The sequence below is a fragment of the Myotis brandtii genome, unplaced genomic scaffold, assembly GCF_000412655.1.
Source record: "Myotis brandtii unplaced genomic scaffold, ASM41265v1 scaffold344, whole genome shotgun sequence".
NCBI lineage: Eukaryota > Metazoa > Chordata > Mammalia > Chiroptera > Vespertilionidae > Myotis > Myotis brandtii.
In genome coordinates this window covers 8,132,617-8,153,262 of record NW_005363247.1, presented here as the reverse complement: position 1 = coordinate 8,153,262, position 20,646 = coordinate 8,132,617, and the positions used below count along the sequence as shown (strand labels likewise).

Here is a 20,646-nt window from a genome sequence, read left to right as displayed (position 1 = left end):
CCCCATTGGCCCCTGATGCTAAACCATTCATAGAGACCTGCTTCTGGGTCAGGGTTTCATACATAGCAGAGCAGCTCCCTCTCTGTGATCTATTGAAAGTCAGCCCTTGACACAGGGTTTGTCTCGCTCCCATCCTCTCCCTTCCCCAGAGGCCGCCCGCCTGCCATAGTGGCAACAAGGCGATAAGGAAGGAAGGAGAGGGGGAGGTGGGGAACCACGCAATGGCAGGGTGATGTCAGCATCTGGTGTCTGTTCCTTCCACACCCCAGCCCAGCGTTTGTCACCTCCTCTCTGGACCCTGCCTGGTGCCTTCAGGCCCGGGCTGGGACAGGAAACTGGGGTGGGTGGCGGTGGATGCGGCCCCTTTCCCAGGGGTCTGAGGGCTGGCTCCCTCCTCGGAGCCACCGGCCAACCTCTCACGGTTCCTCCACCCCACCCCCGAGTGCACAAATTCATGCACCGGGCCTCTAGTTGTTTAATAAAAATCCAGCTCCTCACCATCTGCACAAAACATTATCTGAATGTTTGTTTACCTTAAAGATTAAACACATGTATAAGCATACACTTCAACCCAACAGGAAAAATCTGTATCTACTTAACTGTATATAGCTTCAGCTAAAGGGTATCTTTGTGGAAATACAACCATATTCCTATGGAAGCAATTTGGGGCAATTTTTTTTTTTTTTAAGGTGTGGGGCTAAGAGAAACAAATATTTTTTCTGTAAGGAAATTAAAATTGTCATTTTAATTCCACTCAACTCAGATGAGATCAAAGTCTTAAATTATGTTTATAAAGTATGAAAATCCAATTAAAATACATATCTATTCATGGGTCAAATTTTGTCTCCAAACTAAAAGTGATCACTGATTACTTCCTTTAACTCTTAAATAGATATTTCATAGAATAGGGAAGGAAGAGATATATATCACCAAGGGAGTCTAGCAAGTAACAATGTTTAGACTTACTATGAGAGTTTTAAATTGCCTCCTTATACAATTAATTTTATTATTATAAAAGTAATATAAAAATTACAAAATAATTGGAAATTAGTGAAGAGGGGGGAAATACTTAAAATTTCACTACCCTACACATTTACTAATAGCACTGGAATATAACCTTCTGGGTGTTTTTTTTTCTCTCTCCACATTTAGCTTATTTTTTTCCTATGTAGTTAAAAGCATAACAATACACAAACACATATTTTAAAAGCATTTTTTCAACTTCACATTATTTGAAATGCATTTTTCTATGCTGTCACCTCCTCTTCCTATTCAACACATGATCTTTTAAACAATGTATATTAGATAACACTAATAATGCTAACAGCTGACATTTATTGGGCAGGTACTGTGCTTGGTGTTTTATCTGCCTTATTGTATGCAATCTTCAAAATACCTGTGCAATAGATATTATTACTTAAATCTGGAGTTTTAAAGACTAGGAATGTTTTAAAGACTAGAAAATTTAGGCTTAACACAGTTAAATAACTTGCTCATGTTAAACAATAAGTGAGAAGGTAGTACTTGAATTCGTCTGTTTTAAACCAAAATTTGTACTCTTAAATTAACTTCATTAACCTGTTCATTTAGTGAAGAAAAGATCATTGCTTCTCCATTGATGCATCAGTAACTATAGTGTTCTTTCTGCTAAATTTAGGCTACCCAAACATCTATAGGTTAGAAATAGCACAAAAGACTTAGCTACTAATGGAAAGATCGGCCTCCATTTGCTGAATTGTCAATATTCTTCATCCTTTCTAGTCTTAAATTTTTAATCTACTTTTATGCAACCTGTGAGTCTCTCCTTTGAGCAGACAAACCTTCAACTAACAAGAAATAGCCTACTAGTCTGTTATGCATCTACTCAAATGAAGGATGGTGCTTTCTTCTAATCCTAGCCTTCGATGTCTATGATACTGTGATGTTCCTGAGACCCAAGGGGCTGAGGATTGAGCACTCAGTCCTTTCTCTTTTCTAACTCAGGAGGTCAGTTGTATGGAGGAGAAGCTTTGTCTGAGAAATGTCCTGCTGGTTGTTTTTACTCAAGTTGACCTAAATAAACATCTGAAAGGAAATAATATGTCACACAGTAAAATGAGTAATTCTCAGAATAGGAAAAGTTACAATGCACAACACTTCACCTGATCCCTACATTTGTTTCCCATTGGCCATCTTATGATCTGATTTTTTCTACATATTATTCTTGGAGGATAAATGGGAAAGGAAAGGAAGTACTTTGTCATTCCAGGAAAGTCTAAAGAGAAATAAACATAAGAAGCCAATTCTTCCTTTATTTCCCTTCTAGTTTTACATTGATTTCTCTAATTGGGCAAAGTAATGAATGGATTATTGTACTAAACTAAAATCTCATTTACAATTGTAAAGGTTAAGACTATATTTATACTTTTTGTCCAGCAGATTACATAGGTATTTGGTGAAACAGCAAGCTACTGGCATAAACGAATTTTAAATCTGGGGTTAAAAGCTTTAGTGCCTAGAGGTTTCACCTAAGTGAATGAATCAAGTCATTCATGTGTACTGTCTGGGACTTGGGCATATGTAAGAGTGCCGGCCTGGCCTACAGGGATCTTCCTACTGCACCCTCCTCTATGGTTGCCCTGTGAGAATGATGGCCCAAAGCTGCCAAATCTTCTCATTGTTAAAGAAATTCCAGAAGTCAGGATTTTTATATCAAATTCTTCACATTTTAAAATAGTGGATTAAACACCTAAGCATGTGTGTGCCAAAATACCTTATCAGTGGGTAGGCTTTGGCCTAATGGCCAGTATTTGGCTTCTGTTCAGGTCCATATCATATGAATGATAAAACACTGAATGTTTGATTTTGAAATCAGCATATCTGGTTATGAATCAGTTATGTCCTGTGAAATCAGATAACATTTTACATTACCTTACTAGCTGAAACGCATCGTGGATCAGACTTGTTCTGTCCTTAGGTCTGAGGAGTGTGTGGTTCTGATTCAGCTGTTGAATGAGTTGGTCCCATCCCTGCCCCTCATAATGAACAATATAGTAGCCATTTGAGTTCACATTGAATTTCACCCAGCTGGTATCTTCAGGTAAATCCAGAACATCTGAGAGGAGGAAATTGGCATAGGCATTTCATTATCAGCATACATGCCAGGAACATCTCCAAAAAAAAAATTAGTTTCTACGCTATTATTAATAAATCAATAAGAAGACAAAGTTTTGGAAGAGTTATGATGATACTGATTTTCATAGTCTACTGGATGGTTTCTGCTGGAAATAATGGTCTTATTAAATGAATAAATAAATTAATTCATATGAAAAAGACTGCTAAATTTGTTCTCAAAAACAGTCTATGCAGGTCTAAGAGGCATACAAGGGTCCAATGAACCAGATGATGAGCATGACTGGAATTTGGCTTGATTTATTGGTGGCCATGTCTCCAGGTTTAGTTACTAGCCATTGAAATATGTGTATGTAGGAGACCAAGATGGCGGCATAGGTAAACACCGCAGACTGCTGCCGCAAACAACCACTTCAAAAATACAACTAAAAGACGGAACGGACATCACCCAGAACCGCAGGAAGGCTGGCTGAGGAGAGACTCTTCAACTAGAAGGAAAAATAACAGCACACCGAGGCTCAGAGGAGGCGCAGTGTGGAAAATACTCAGGTGCGGAGGTGCGCGCGCAAAGCGGGCTGGTGGCTGAGAGCGCGGTTGTCGTTTTCGGTCAGGGGGGAGTCTCAGACTCTGAGCTCCAGATACGGGCGAATCGCTGGGGACTCGGACCCAAACGGGAGAAGCGGGAGTGTCTGGCATCAGTTGGAAGGCAGCTTTCCCTCCGAGGTTTGCAGCGGTTCCGGGGGTTCTGAGAAGCAGAGCCTCTGGGAACAGGACTGAGGGCACCATAACGGCTCCCTCCGCCCGCCCTGTTGAGCCCGCCCCGCCCAAGCCCTGCGCAGAGCCATTTGCCGGATCGCCTCAGGCAAAGGCTAGATTAGCACCTCCCCAGAGGACAGAAGTTTTCCGCGGCAGACACAGCTGATTCACACAGCCAGTCGGCCTGGTGGTCAAATCCCTCTAGTATTAACTACAACAATCAAGGCTCAACTAGAACAAGACTGCGCACAAAGACCACTAGGGGGTGCACCAAGAAAGCATAAAAAATGCGGAGACAAAAAAACATGACAGAAATGGACGATATAGAGCTAAAAAACGCAATTTTGAGGGCTTGCAATAAACTTTTGGAGAGCTTCACGAAAACTAATGAGACCCTCGATGCTATGATAAAGAAACTAGAAATTAAGCATACACGCTCTGAAATAAAGAATATTACACCCAATAGCAGACCAGAGGAGCGCAAGAATCAAGCCAAAGATTTGAAATGCGAAGAAGCAAAAAACACCCAACCGGAAAAGCAAAATGAAAAAAGAATCCGAAAATACGAAGATAGTGTAAGGAGCCTCTGGGACAGCTTCAAGCGTACCAACATCAGAATAATAGGGGTGCCAGAAGATGAGAGACAGCAAGATATTGAAAACCTATTTGAAGAAATAATGGCAGAAAACTTCCCCCACCTGGTGAAAGAAATGGACTTACAGGTCCAAGAAGCGCAGAGAACCCCAAACAAAAGGAATCCAAAGAGGACCACACCAAGACACATCATAATTAAAATGCCAAGAGCAAAAGACAAAGAGAGAATCTTAAAAGCAGCAAGAGAAAGAGACTCAATTACCTACAAGGGAATACCCATACGACTGTCAGCTGATTTCTCAACAGAAACTTGGCAGGCCAGAAGGGAATGGCAAGAAATATTCAAAGTGCTGAATACCAAGAACCTACAACCAAGAATACTTTATCCAGCAAAGCTATCATTCAGAATTGAAGGTCAGATAAAGAGCTTCACAGATAAGGAAAAGCTAAAGGAGTTCATCACCACTAAACCAGTATTATACGAAATGCTGAAAGGTATCCTTTAAGAAGAGGAAGAAGAAAAAGGTAAAGATACAAATTGTGAACAACAAACATGCATCTATCAACAAGTGAATCTAAGAACCAAGTGAATAAATAATCTGATGTACAGAATGAACTGGTGATTATAATGAATCAGGGACATAGAAAGGGAATGGACTGACTATTCTTGGGGGGGAAAGGGGAATGGGAGATGCGGGAAGAAACTGGACAAAAATCGTGCACCTATGGATGAGGACAGTGGGTGGGGAGTGAGGGCGGAGGGTGGGGCGGGAACTGGGAGGAGGGGAGTTATGGGGGGGAAAAAAAGAGGAACAAATGTAACCTGAACAATAAAGATTTAATTAAAAAAAAGAAAAAAAGAAATATGTGTATGTAAATAGTTGATCCAGTAGTTCAGTCCTTATTTGGAGTGAAATAAGGACTCCAGGTTGAATATGATGTTCTGATGGATACTCTCTCAAATTTCAGTGAAGTGTTTAAGGAAAAATTGAAATATTAAGTGTTTTTAATATGACAGATATTATACTTGGTGATAAAATAGCATTATCATATTATCTTAATAACTGTGAGGGCTAGTCCTCATTTAAACTAAGATGAAAAAATTGAAGTTCAGGAAGTGTTAAACATTTTTCTTAAGGCCACACATCTAATAGATGACAGAATGATGGTATGAATCCACAGACAATAAATTCCTAAGTGTATGCTTTTTTCTACTATACATGTTTGCCTCATGGTTTCACAGCTGGATTAGTAGGTATTAAAAGACAAGACAGGATGCCATCATTTCTTGATATAAGTAAAACTTATTTCTGAATGCTAAAAGCACAAGAGAACCACCCACTGAATGAAAATTTTACTTCCTAGCTAAAATGTCCTTTCTGTAACTAGTATATGGATAAATAAGAAATTTCTCAAACTTAAACTTTTGTTAGTAGTATCTTTCCTCCAAATAGTTCAGAACGTATTTAATTTCAGAATTGAAACACATGTTTGGCTAATCAGTTCATTACCTGTCTTTGATTTTAAAATGTGTCTGTGAATCACATTAGAGGAACTCGTGGTGTAGGTCAATGGGATGTGCCAAAGGTACCTATGTTAGAAAGTAAAGACCGTTACAAATTAAATAAATGACTATTTCAATTTTCACATTGTCAGATTCAGATAAACTGTAAAAGGCACCTAACCACCCATCCTTTACATTATCAGAAACCTTATAAATTTTATTGGCTAAGACTAGCAGACCCTTGGGCATGCAATAATTCTTCCAAGATGAAGAATTGAAGGTATAGCAACATATACCTAGTTGAATTCTGTCACAATTACCTGTGCCATTTGCTGTATAAATCTCATACCACAATAAGTTCTGTTCATTGTTTTCTATAAAGAAGAAAAAGAAATCCAATCTTCCTTTCATATTTCCAAAAACTCAGACAGCCTGATACTAATGCAAATAACTGAATCAAAGCTGTAGGAAAAAGCCTTAAGAAGTCTAGATCTTGCCGAAAGCGGTTTGGCTCGGTGGATAGAGCGTCGGCCTGCGGACTGAAGGGTCCCAGGTTCGATTCGGTCAAGGGCATGTGCTTGGGTTGCGGGTTCATCCCCAGTGGGAGATGTGCAGGAGGCAGCTGATCGATGTTTCTAACTCTCTATCTCTCTCCCTTCCTCTCTGTTAAAAAATCAATAAAATATATTTAAAAAAAAAAAAGAAGTCTAGATCTTATTCCAGTATGACCTTCCACTTACCCTTTTGCTCAACAAAGCTAACCACATCCAACCACCCATCTGCTAAGTGACTGTAAGTGGCCAACAGTTTAGGAACTGCAGGCCAGCAAGTCCAGAGAGCAGAAAAGAGGCATGGATAGAAGCCTCAGTTACTTTCCAATGGTCTTACTATGTTAAATAACAGAAACTGGCTATTTTTTTCCTCACTGACTTTTTAGAAACTTCCAGAATTTACTTCTTTTACCACATTAAGCCATATTAACCATAGTAATCCAGCACATGTGAAATTATGGGTTTGAAAACACTAACAGGTATACAATGGAAAGGAGAAAGTCCTCAAAATATATAAAATTAAAGGAAACAATACACACTGACTCCATCTAGGAAAGGGTCAGAAAGGAATTATCTACCTGCTAAACCACAAAGAGTACAGATAATTAACAAAGCAATAGAAATATTTACACAAAAAAGGTAAAAATGGACACATATATATTGCCAAGACTTAATGGAATGATTCCTGGATGAAATCTTAGCTCTGGAAGAAAGGGATATTTTCAGATAAACATATCTGGGGATAAAAAGAGGGAGATTAGCATTTCACAAGTTTGAATAGGCATGAACTAGAGAATAATAATTTTAAAACAGTAATCTAAAAGCTGCCACAGGAAGAGGAAAAATACAGGTCATCGTAGATCTTTGTAATTCTGGACCATCCACACTATTGAACTCTCTCGTGACATTTTGATAAGTTACAAAATTGTGAGTCCTGCTTTCCCAATGATGAATCAAACATAAAAATGTCCAGGCTGTGTTGCCAAGTTATAAATCGTCCAAGCTCTTTGAGGTTCAGACTTCAGAAGAACATACAGAAAAACAGAAAACTGTGTCTCAGAGAAGTAGCATAAACGTTGCTGTTGGGTTGGGAATAGGTAACTGATGAAACAAAAGGAGAAAACATTCGCTTTCTATGTGCTATTCTACCTGGTTTATGCTAAAGCCCTTGAATTTGCTTCTGATTCTCAGAAAAATTCTAGAATTGTTATTGACAGCTAGATCTTTAGAAAAAAGAAATAACAATCATAAGAGGCAGCACAGATTCACTTGCATTGTTTCATTTTAAACTAACCTAATTCCTCTTGTTAATAGGCTAATAGATCAGAGAACAGTGTTGTGTTTTCTCAGGATAGGCTGGTGAACAAGACTGTGTGGTTAATTGGATTTGCTTTGATTATTACCAAGGACAGCATATATTTTAAGACATTACATTTATAGTCTATTAGTGAAAATAAAAAGGCAACAGGAGGTCTTAGCATTTAATTTATCACATGGGGAATATCTTTTCTCTTCTGATGATTTGTATAGCTGTAATAACACTTCCTAGGTATAGGCCAGTCACGCAACTTATTAAGGCCCAGAAATCTAGTATTGAAAAGAGTCAGGAGATATTGTAATGGAAATATAATCGACCACCTCTGCATCAGAACTGAGTTTCTAAAGGTGGCTGCAGAAGTACTAGGAACGCAACTGTGAACAACACCGTCCGGGCCACCTGCAGCTCTTTAAATGTGATCAAGGCTAGTTTAGGCCTTCATTCCTGTGCGAGATAGCATCCCGCGGTCGCCAGAGAAGCTGAAAGAAAATTAATGCCACAACAAGCAAACGGAGATGAGGTCCATCAGACCGACAGGAGACAAGCAGCCACCTTTCCTGCAGGGCCCTCCATCCAGGGTCCTCTTTGAACACCCCGCTCAGGAAGCGCTCCTGTCGCAGTCTGAGCGCGCGTCCTTCTCGTTCAACCACCACGAGGGGGATTCCTTTCTGCAGAGTCCACGTAGCCATCATCTCTTTGACCTCCACACCTTCCCCCTGAAAGGTGAGCTGAAAGGACAAGTGACTGTGGTTAAGTCAACACAGAGGAGAGAAAACCAAGAGAGATGAGAAATTTGGGGCCCCTGGGATGCCAGAAACAAGGCGGGGGGAGGAGGGCGGACTCGGACTCAGTCTCGGACTTGGGCTGCCTCTGGGCGGAGCAATGCGGGGACTGGACAGGGCTGCTCTCCGCAAGGCACCGGAGGGAGGGATGTGAGTGGGAGCTTGAGGTTAACACACACAGGGCAGGGAAAGCCAAGAGGAAGGGTTTGAGATGGAGCCTTCCTCCTGCTCCCTTTCAAAACAACAAGAAAAGAAACGCCTCTCCCTTTTGGTCATGGTGGAGCCCAGGGCGGGTGGCCTAGGAGAGAAAGGGCTTCCTTTAAGGGGAGCTTTAAGTGTTCCAACAGAACCATGTATCAACAGAAGTATATTAAATGGAGAACAAAACCTCTAGCTTCTAGCATGGCTTTCTGAAAATTGGATGATCCAGAATCCTCCTTTAGAATCCATCATTTATGGATTACCATGACTCTGTTAAATAAGAGTTTGCTTTTTTGTTGTTGTTGTTTATGATGACTTTTTCTCCCTCTCTCCTAAAGTGCTCCAGTAACTTCCCAGAAGTAAACAAAAAGACAAGCCCTCAAGAAAGCCAAAGCCATTTGCTCTATTTCCAAACCTAACATACCCTGTTTGGCAGTTTTCAGAGCCTAGAGGATGCCAGCGCCTCGGTAAGCACTCAGTGGCATTTAAAGCTGAGATATTCTTAGCTACCCGTGGGGCTGTGGGAAAGCTGAATTATAACAACAAAACTGTGGCAGTAACAGCATCATCCCCCTAAATGGCCTGAACATTCCTCCTTCAGTCTGCTTTGTTTCAAGGAAAATCCTGGAGGCTCTCTTCCTCTCCAGTTACTTAAAGGGACAGTTGGGCTATTCTACACACTCACTCCCGGCAGGTGCTGGGCCAGCTCTCGTCTGCTCTGTAGATCTCTTTATACTTACTGTGCTGCGTGTCCTCTTGGAATCGGAATAACAAAATCCACCAGATGTAAAATCACCTTCTAAACAACCCTATAGAACAAGAATAAAGAGCACTACCATTCGGGCACTGCCAGTTGACTGAATATGCATATTAGACATGAATGCAGACATTTACTAGCATAGCTATATGAAAATTAATTCATCTAGACCAGTGGTTCTCAACCTTGGCTGCACATTAGAATCACCTGGGAATCTTTTAAAAATCCTCATCCGATGAGGCCCAGAAATCAGGATTTTAAAAAGATTCCCAGGTGATTCTAATGTGCAGCCAAGGTTGAGAACCACTGATCTAGACATTTGATAATGAACATAGCAACTCATGAAATGAATACAGTGGGGCCTTGACTTACAAGTGTCCGGACTAATGAGTTTTTTGAGATACCAGCTGTCTCTCCTCCGATTTTTTGCATTGAGTTGACAGAGTAATTTGAGTTAACGAGCTCCTTAACGAGCCCCCTAACTAGCTCGGTCTTGGAAGGAATTAAACTCGTAAGTCAAGGCCCCACTGTAAAAGGCATCTTCGCAGTGACCATAGGAAATACACAAAGTTAGTTCAGAAATTTCTATATTCCTTATCATGTCCAGATGAATTAAATTTTCATCTATATACTTAAAATTTGCTAAAGAAGTTCACCATGGTGAGATAACTGTTTTAGGGTTGAATCAATTTGTTGAATTTTTCTTTCATTTGTTTCCTTTCCCCTGGGAAGGGTCCTAGTTTATCCTTTTAGTCTGCATATTACTCATGCCCTTCTTTATCATTTAGGTAACTGTGTCTAGTATTAACTTTCTCCTATCACATCATAAATTCCTTGGCATTGGGGAAAACACTTTGCTATTTCCAATGACTACCATAGTAGCAAACATACTAGTATAATGAATGCACAATAAATTTTGAATTCAGAATTGATATGAGACCTAAGAAAATCACCTGCTTGGCAATCAACCCTTTAAACTAGGATTTAAAGCTCTAAGAACAACTGTAGGTAGGGAAAATGACATACACATTGTCTAAGGCTCTCAAATGCTATTAAATCACTTTAAAAAATAACACCAGAGAATTCTTGTGATTTCCAAGTTGCTATGACATGGATTAGAACTGACGTTATGTGACATAATGCTGAGTAAGTTATTTTCAGGAATTTATCATTTGCATACCACAGTTTCATTTGGCATCAGAAAGGGGTCAACTAAAATATAGGACCTTTAAGAGAAGGTTAAGTGGGAGACTTTACTGATAACTGGGAAGAAACTGTGATGTAATGGAAAGAAAGAATACTAAACTCAGAGTCAGAAAACAGATTTTAAGCACTGACTCCATCACTCACTTGGTATATGATCTTGAGCAAATCTTCCCCTTAGTATTAGTTTTCCTATCTGTACAAATGGGGTAAGAATGCCTACCTTCCCTTCCTGATATGATTATAAGCATAATGAGACAAAGATTAACATAGCGGTATTCACAATTGGCTTTTAAAAATCCTCTTATTCTTGGCCAAATTTCTCCTTTAATTTCCCCCACACTACTACACACACAAAAGACAAATTGAACAAGTAGAGTTCAACCTTAAAATTTGGGCAGAGATGATTAGTTATTATTTAATAGGAATTACAAAGTCATTAAAGATTTTGGAAAATGGGAGGATAAAAGTGTATGGTTAACCACAGCAGGGAAACCAAAGAGAAGGAGGTCAAGTGCCAAACGCCTCTGGCTAACCCTGTGTGGCCTCCCAGTTTAGTATGGAGCCAAAGGAAAAGGGAAGGTGCTGTCTTCTAAGGACCCTGGTAGTGTGGCAAGTGGAATGTTTGTTGACTGACAATATAACTATTTATAACCTTCATAATTAGCCTCTCAGCTTATAGGCTTAACAGCTGCTGTAACCCAACATTTGACTTACATTTGACATGCTGTTCCACAAATCATCATTCTTAGCATTTCCATAGCTGAACTTCTTTAAGTAGTGAATAATTCCTTTCCGAAATTTCTCCTCACTCAAGAAATCCTTGAACATATTTAAAATACAAGCTCCCTAAAGAGAGAGAAAAAGAAAAGAATATATAAAGGAAAAGGTAGTAGAACATATTTTTTTTAGTGTGACATATTTTTAAAGGAAGCTTAATTTTACAGAACTTATAGAATGTCTGAAAAATGAACAGCAAATAAAATAAAAAGTAAAACAGGTGACAGTAACCCGGCAGCACCAACTTCAACTGTTAATTTTATAGGCCTCCTTTTAGTTCTCCTGAAAACAGTTTCTACTGCCCACAGCATTTACTACCTTGTTGTAGGAAATTGTGTCAAACATTTCCTGTATTTCAGTAGGGGTTTTTGCTTGATTGGAGATAGGATGGGATGAATTTAGTGAATCTCTTTTAATGACTTCAAAACACACTTCCAAAAAATAGTCATCCTAAACAGAAGAGAACATTTTTTTTCAATTTCAATTTGACATTCTCAAAGCAATAGAAAACATACTAGGTTTAGCAAGATATTCTTAGAAGTAATTATTCAATTAATATTTCTGACAATTGATTATAAGTTTCTTTCCCTTTATATATTTCCCTTTCAACAATTCTCTACTCATAAAGGTATAAATCCAACATCCCCTCAGATATGTCATGAATGTTTACCAGCTACCAAGCCTTTGGATACAGAACTAACACTAATGGTTCCCATTAGTGAACACTTGCTACATGCCAGGAACTTACATCTATCATCTGCCTGCTTGGGAGATGCACTATATGCATTTTATAAGTGAGACTATATGAAGCTTTGGGACTAAAACATGTATTCATCACATAGCAATAAGACACTGACTTTGAATCCATGGTTCTCAACCTTCCTAATGCCGTGACCCTTTAATACAGTTCCTCATGTTGTGGTGACCCCCAACCATAAAATTATTTTCGTTGCTACTTCATAACTGTAATTTTGCTACTGTTATGAATCGTATTGTAAATATCTGATATGCAGGATGTATTTTCATTGTTACAAATTGAACATAATTAAAGCATAGTGATGAATCACAAAAACAATATGTAATTATATATGTGTTTTCCGATGGTCTTAGGCGACCCCTGTGAAAGGGTCGTTCGACCCCCAAAGGGGTCACGACCCACAGGTTGAGAACCGATGTACTAGACCAATGCCTACTCCAAAGAGCTAATCATTAACCAGTTTGATGTGGTGTTTAGATCCCCTTTGTCTATAAAAAGACAATTTTGAAGAAATATTTTTTTTTTTTTTGGTAAGAGAACATTTATTGGGTAAATTACAGAGGTAGACAAAGTAATTCCTAGAAGAAGTGGGTTTAGCAAACAAGTTCCAGAGGTCAAGGAAGGGCCGTTGGAGCTTGGGAGTGAGGAAACTAAAGGTAACACGCCTGGGGCAGGGAGGGGGAAGGGGAAGGGAAAGGCAAGGGCGTGCTCCCTGAAGGGAGAGCATTGAAGAAATCGTTTTATACATTTTGGGGAAGTGAACAATAGGCCCTTTGTAAATTCTAGAGGACCGTGCCCCCAGTCATGCCTAATTCAGGTTACATACCAGGAACTCTGCACGGATCTATAGCCACGGGCATTATCTTATCCTATATCACTGTATATGGGCAGAGAAATTTCTTCCTCTGGCTCCACATGCACACCTGAGTATTTGTGCTACTGGAGTTCTCTGTCCAAAATTTTTTTGTTTGGGGAATTTATGGTATGGGCTGAATAGTATGCCCCTCTGCAGTTCCTAAAGTGAAGCCCTAGTCTCCAGCATGTGACTGTGTTTGGAAATAGGGCCTTAACAGAGGGGACTGAGTTAAAATGAAGCTGTAGGGTGGGCCATAATCAAACCTGACTGGTGTCCTTATAAGAAGAGGAAATTTGGACACACAGAGAAACACCAGAGGAAAGACTATGTGCAGATACAGCAAAAAAGGAGGCCTCTGTAAGCCAAGGCGAGAGGTCTCAGAGAAAACCAAACCTGCCGATACATTGATCTCAAACTTGTAGTCTCCAGAACTATGAGAAAGTAAATTGCTGTTGTTTAAGCCACCCCGTCTGGTATTTTATCATGGCAGGCCTAGCAAACTAATACCATTTGCTTTGTATATCAAACAAAACATCATAGGCTCAAAAACACAATGCTATATTGTTTTCTCTTTAGCATTCACAAACATTTTAACAGTAAATCGACAATTGCTTAGGGCACATGGTATGATGTACAAAACTGTGAACTTACGAATTGTAGCTCTGGATATGTAGCATTAATAGAGATAAGTTCCATGTACTTTGCAAAACCCTCATTGAGCCAAATGTCATTCCACCATTCCATTGTAACCAGGTTGCCAAACCACTAGGAGGTAAAAACTCCATGTTATTCAAAGTCAAAAAATACAGGTAATTGCTAACTGTAGTAAAAAATATAATGGATGCCAATTTCCTTCTTTTAGTAAATAAGGCCTTTCCTCTATCTTAGCTACCCTTTTCTTTCTGGACAATTTCCTTCTATCTGTTTCATCTCATGGCACATATAAAATAATTAAAATCCTGTGGCACACACAAAATACATTTTTTTGCCAATCTGACAAAAAATAGGTATAATTTTGATTCATTCAGACCTGACAGCTATTGTATTGGTTGTCGTCACTTTTTAATTTGATAATCTAAGGGAGAAGAGGTCAGTGCCCCTGACTAAATAGTCAGGCTTTGCATGTTTTAAAAGTTCTTGCGACTCACTAGTGTTATTCAACTGAGTTCCCTGCCTTTTTGTCTCACTACCACATTTTTGTTTGCTTCACTTTTCTTTTTTGTTCCCATTGCCTCCAACTCTCCAATTTTCATTCTATCCTTTGAATACTTCTTAGCTATTAGATTCTGGAAGAAAATAAAACATTTTGGGGGGGAGGTGTTTGTGTCTTGCACAACTATAATCTCAGCTTATCTTTGAATATGGTGATGGTCTAAGGAAAAATATAAGTCAAAATATCCTTGGTGAAGTTACCTCTTTATTTAAGTAGTAGGTACTTAAGAGGATCCTAAGAATTCATTTAGGACATTCAAATTGTTACTTAGTATTACTGATGAGCATATTTGGTGTTAACCTCTGCCCTGACATTTCCAGGGATTAACTTGGCCACTAAAGTGAATAAAGGTCTAAGATTTTAACTATGTACATAAAATAAAAAGGATGTATAAGGATAATCTAAATAGAATTCTACCATTGACCTATATTTGATCTGTAGTTTTAAATATTACTATTTTTGTGTCCTTTTATATTTTATTTATTTTTTTAGCCTATATACCCAATACAGTGCATCTAGTTTATCTATTTTAGGATTGCAGTCTCCAGGAAGGTGGGAAACTAAAAGATTTTAAGATCCAGAAGAGCCTTGATACAGTTATAGAGAACAGCTACATCTGTAGCTTTTAGAAAATGTTTGAGCTCTATTCCTTTTTTGATGACCCTCAGATCATTTTGCAAGTGGGCACCAATCTTCCCAAGGACATTTGTGAGAAGGGACAGGTGGTGTTTCCTCAATTATAGAAATGATGAATATGAGAAATACAGGTTGAGCTGATTCTGGCCACTTTTTTTAGTTAGCAAGAGTAGTTTGCTTATTCATTCATTCAACGAGTATCTATTGAGAACCTATATTCCTGGTACCAAGCCATATATTAGAAATGTGAATACATATAATACAGCCTCTGTCTCATTACAAATGATGGAGGTCAACCAGCAGACAAATAATGCAATAAAGCATTAGGTTGCCATGATCAATGTCTGTACAGGGACAGAGGGTTCCAGCAGGAAAGAATCAGTTCTGCTTGGAGAGTTTGTAGATTAGTTAGGAAATGATTCATTTCCTGAGTCTTGCAAGTGGTCTTGGGTATGTTGGGAGTGGTGTGTGCTCTGGGCAGATCAGTAGTAACAAACTCATAGAGGAGCAACACAACCTAGCATGTTCAGGAAATGGCAGTGGTCTGGGATGGCTAAAACTTAGGGTGTCAGTAAGAGATGAGACTGGAGAGGTGGAGAGGGGCTGTCATGGGGACCTTGTATGCCATTCTGGGGACCCTTGACTCACCCAGTTGGCACTGGGAGTTTTTGCCAGGGTTTTCCACAGAGGAGTGACACGGTCATATGGAGACAAAATAGTCAAGCCAAAAAATTCTAGTGGAGCCTGCTGCTTTATCCATCCATACACTCTGCATTTCCACAAAAGAAAAGCTATTAAAGGAAAACTCAGAGGGAGCGTGGAGCTGAAGAGCTAGAGCTCTCCGACCATTTCCCTATGAACACTGGGTAGAAAGATTAGGAATCTCTAGGCTCAGTTAAGTGCTTTAGAGCTACCAGTGACGAATATCCAAAATCTCTATGATGGGCCAGTGGGGAGATCCTGAATCTGAGAAAGCTGCCCACATAGTGCAGTGCAGAGCATGGCTCCTATGTAATTGGGTATTTAGTTCACTGCTTAAAAAAACAAAAGACATTATTATGATGATAATAAAAGGTAAACTTAAAAATTAAAAAGAAGAGAAATTACCAGATTTTATATTGTCATGATATTTACCTACATGGTGAAAGAGAATTTCTAGGGCTCTAAATAATTCACTGTGCTACTGGGGATTTTCAGAAATAAATAGAGTAGAAATGGTCTCTGATATCTATAGTATTGGTTTTTTTGGCTCCATATTTGTATGTAAGACAGTGTCAATAAGTGGGCCTTGGAAATCTTACTCTGCAAGTAATGGTAGCAGTAGTAGTGGGCATTGTCATCATCATTAATAACTTACACTAATTGAGGGCCTACTATACGACAGGAACAGACATCTGTAATCCTCACAAAGTTTCAAGAAGCTTGATTTTGGAATGTCACAGTACTAAGGCTATAAGAAAAAATATATTTAATAGAAATCTCTTTTTTTGTAGGGTTTCCAATTCTGTGTTCTATGAATTTGCATAGTTGCCACCCTTCGCTACTAAATGACATTTGGAGGGTCTACCCTGAAGGGTTTTAGACAAATAAAGTGATTGCTTCTCTCATGATAAATTTTCTGTATGAGTCCCATAGTCTAGAGCTGTAGCCCTTTGCTACTTGACATATTGTGTCTAGTTTGGTAATCCATAAGGTCCCCTCTAGAGATAAAATAATACAATTTTATGTTGTTTTAGGAAGATTGGTGGTATCCTGCATAATGCTCTTTTGGACTGATACTAAGAAAATGTCATGAGTACCAAGTACCTGGTGTGCTAATTCATGGGCTATGACTCTGGTGACCCATAGTTTATCAAAAGCAGAAGAGGTCTTTGGATCAAAGAGCAGTGATGTCTCTCTATATGTGATGAGGCCCCAATTTTCCATGGCTCCAGTTCCAAAGTCAGGAATCGCAACTAGATCTAAAACATAAGAACAACCATACTTGACCATTATGGCTTCCATACTAGAAGTGGGATTTGCTTCCTCTTCAAATACATTATGATCCTTGCAGTATACATAGCAGACTTTCTAAAAACATCAAGAATAACTTAACATTGACATAGTGTCTTGTAGTTGCACTAAAAATAATCAGTACCCATGTCAAGTAGAATATATTCTATCAATACAGTTTTAGTTGCAGTTGAAGTACCCTATTGACATTAACCATTGTTTTTTTCAAAAAGTTTTTACCTCAATTTCCTCTCAACATTGATATTTTCTCTACCTCTTAACTAAGTCATAGGTGGGGGAGGAAGTGTGTGTGTATGTGTGTGTGTATGCATCTTTTGCCGGTGACTTCATGTAAGTTAGAAATTTAAAATTTCTGGCTAATATTTGATCTTGATTTTTTTTATTTTGCCATGACATTTTGGAAGAAGTACTGTTCAGCTGAAAAGAAAGATAATTTTTTTAAGTTTGTAATGAACCATGTCATTGGTTTAAATTACGTTGTCTGGAATTAGTACTAGTTAATTCCAGTGTATAAAAACAAATACTTATAACAAAATAAGAAACTAAATTGGCACTAATAAAGATCGGTATTCATTAGCACTTCAAATGTGGAAATGACTCCTTTCTAAATTGTGCTGTTGAATTTCTATTAGTTGGATTATTTCTCAAAGCCATTAGAGACACTTAAATCGGCTCTATTTTTTTTTAAGCTGCATGTTTCTTTTCAGTTAGCTTTAAAATACATTTCATATACTCTTCAAGGTTGCATTTTTCAAGAACAACATCAGATTGCTGATTACTGTTATTTAATCTTTCCTTGACTTTTGACATAGAGGAGAGCAGTGGATTGTGGGTAACTGAAGTTAGTATATCTGTGCTAAGGGGTATGCTAAGGGGTATATAGAATCCACACTCTAATAATACAGTGAGATTCAGCAACTATAGTTATAAGCTCCTGGTGTATTTTAATATTCCCTTTTACCTTCTCTTTAAAAAAAATTGAATGGAGGTTGTGGGGAAAGGAGAAGGATATGATAAGGAGGAATATTTCCTAACGTCCCAAAGGAAAGAAATGTTTTGTCACTGTCAGAAACTCTTAAAAAGTAATCTATATAAGCTACAAAATTAAATCATAGTTTTTATATGTTCTGCAATATTACGATATTTCTATCTTATTTTTTAAGATAGAAAATTAAAACCAAGATTGACTGTATTTTCTTACATAAAGGTCTACTACCACATGCAAATTATCTATCTCCTCCAAATATTTTTTAAAAATCTGTACCACAGTCTTTCTTATTTTCTAGCCTCAATTACACTACAGATAAGAGATGAAGGGACGATTTTCAGCTGTTTACATAAATCTGTGGCAACTTTTAGGAAACATTGCTGGTCTTGTACAAATATGGTATAGAAAAAAAAATGTGCTCCAGAAAATTCACCAAATTAAACCCAATATGGAATGCAGCTATTTTAATTTTAAACCTGATAAAAGAAGAGAGGAATTATCCACACTACTTAGGCTTTTCGTAAATACTTTTCTACACTCAAGGACCCTCTCTGAGGTACAAATCATTGCTTCCTGTACTAAGTAACCTCCTGAGTGCTCATTTAAATTACATCTAAAGGGGGAGGGACTCAAAGCAAATTCTATAAGCAAAAATAAAGACACCTACCCAGTTTTGGGAGTGGATAGTAGATATCAAAGTAACTTTCATAAAAATCAAGTAGCTTCAATGATGCCTCCAAAGCATAATGAGTTTGACTCCATTTGTCTGGGGATGCATAGATGGACACCTGCAAAATGTTGGTCAGAAAGAGTGGTCTTTGAATGACAGATCCTTGGCATGATACCATTCCTAACAAACCTTATCCAAAGAAAAGCAAACTGCATGTCTCAAGAAATTATTGAAATACCATTAAAGCATGTTGTCAATAGGAGATCCGATGTTCTGTAAAGTATTAAAGCAAAAGCCACTCGTGAAAATTATAAACAACCCTGCATCTTTCATGACAATTCATTCCCTAGGTGCTAATGGTACATTTCAAGCTCTGTTAACCTATTATGTCATGAGAGTCCACTTGAGCTCATCAGTATCATGCACACTTAAAACTAGCCTTCCAAAGTTATGATTAGCACAATTCAAATAAAACATAGATTTATGAGGTGGAAAAGCCTTTAAGAACTTTTTGGATCCCCTTCCTAGTCTAGTTTACTTTAAACTAAAAAAGGCCAAATATGTTCATTGACTCCCCTCAAAGCAAATAGCCATTAAGTAGAGAAAAGCCTTTAAGAACTTTTTGGATCCCCTTCCTAGTAGTTTACTTTAAACTAAAAAATGCCAAATATGTTCATTGACTTCCCTCAAAGCAAATAGCCATTAATTAGAAAAAATAAAGTTAGTTTCTGATTTTCTTGGGTTTCAAGCATAATACTACTTTCATTTCATTATCTGCTTTCATGCTCTGAACTAACTGAAGTTCCTGAGAACTTTTATAGGAAGGATATGTTCATGGCTGTCATGTTTTGATGGATTACCAGGCACTGTGTTAAAAGTGTACATGTAAATATAAATTAATCCTCTCAATAACATTACGAAGTAACTGCTATTATCTCCCTGGAAATTAAGTAACTTGCTCCAAGTCACCCATGTAGAATCTATAGACCTGGGATAGGAGTCCAAGGAAGCTGACAGCAACCTGTCCTGTGAAGTAAAGCGCCATCTGATCGCTCACGTGTCTATAGCTGTGCACACACAGACCTATGTGCAGAGATGCCCTGATGTGTGTGCAAATACATGGTGCATAATTTATCTACATTTCCATAGTTGTCATATGTATGCAAATTGTAATAGCCATTTTATAGCCATTTTATGGCTATTTTTCATAAGCGTTATTATTTTATGGTTCTTTGAATATGTTTTTATGTCAATCATTTGGTTCCTCAGGGTAAGGAGTTTTTGTTTATTTTAATGTGTCTATTGATGTTTGCAAAACTTACATAAAAATAAATATTGGGTATTGTAAATTTTTGCAAACAATGAAGACTCTAAAAATTATGAAGAGTTTCTTTCATTGAGAAAAACAATTGGAAACAATGTGAATGTCCTGAAATTAGGTGCTGATTAAAAAAATTTTATGGTACCTCTATGAGGTATAGTACTAAGCAATTATTAATATAGTATTACAGAAAAATATTTAATGGCATTCAATTTTTATTGCATATTATGGTAAAGATTGAGTTAAAATAGTCACATATTATTTTATACAAAGTATATATACAATATATACTGTTAATATATATATGTATTTTAGAGGCCCGGTGCATGAAAATTCATGCACTGGAGGGGGCGGTCCCTCAGCCCTGCCTGCTCACAGTCTGGGAGCCCTAAGGGGTGGGAGGCAACCCGGCCATCAGGGGAAGGCGATGCCCCCATCACACCTCTGCTGCTGCCACTGCCGGTAGAGCAAGCCTCGGCCAGCCCTGGTTACCTTAGCCTCAGGCAGCCCTGGGTGGCTGGGCAGCTGACATCCAAGGCTTGCCTATGTCTCGGGCCCACCCTGGGTGGCTGGGCAGCTGACATCCGAGGCTTGCCTGCACCTCGGGCCGGCCCTGGGTGGCTGGGGGGCTGAGG

General features: G+C 38.5%; 1 protein-coding gene across 1 annotated transcript in view; it reads right to left on the bottom strand.

The window, feature by feature from the left end:
• The window catches only part of ERAP2 (endoplasmic reticulum aminopeptidase 2), a 39,350-nt gene that overhangs the window by 10,896 nt on the left and 7,808 nt on the right, over window positions 1-20,646 (bottom strand). The window contains exons 3-11 of the mRNA XM_014544005.1: window positions 18,688-18,808; window positions 16,826-16,980; window positions 13,822-13,935; window positions 11,876-12,007; window positions 11,495-11,626; window positions 9,558-9,626; window positions 8,387-8,562; window positions 5,973-6,052; window positions 2,911-3,094 (exon numbers count right to left, since the gene is read on the bottom strand). Coding sequence (XP_014399491.1) covers window positions 2,911-3,094; window positions 5,973-6,052; window positions 8,387-8,562; window positions 9,558-9,626; window positions 11,495-11,626; window positions 11,876-12,007; window positions 13,822-13,935; window positions 16,826-16,980; window positions 18,688-18,808 — 1,163 coding nt within the window. The remainder of the gene's footprint in view (window positions 1-2,910; window positions 3,095-5,972; window positions 6,053-8,386; window positions 8,563-9,557; window positions 9,627-11,494; window positions 11,627-11,875; window positions 12,008-13,821; window positions 13,936-16,825; window positions 16,981-18,687; window positions 18,809-20,646) is intronic.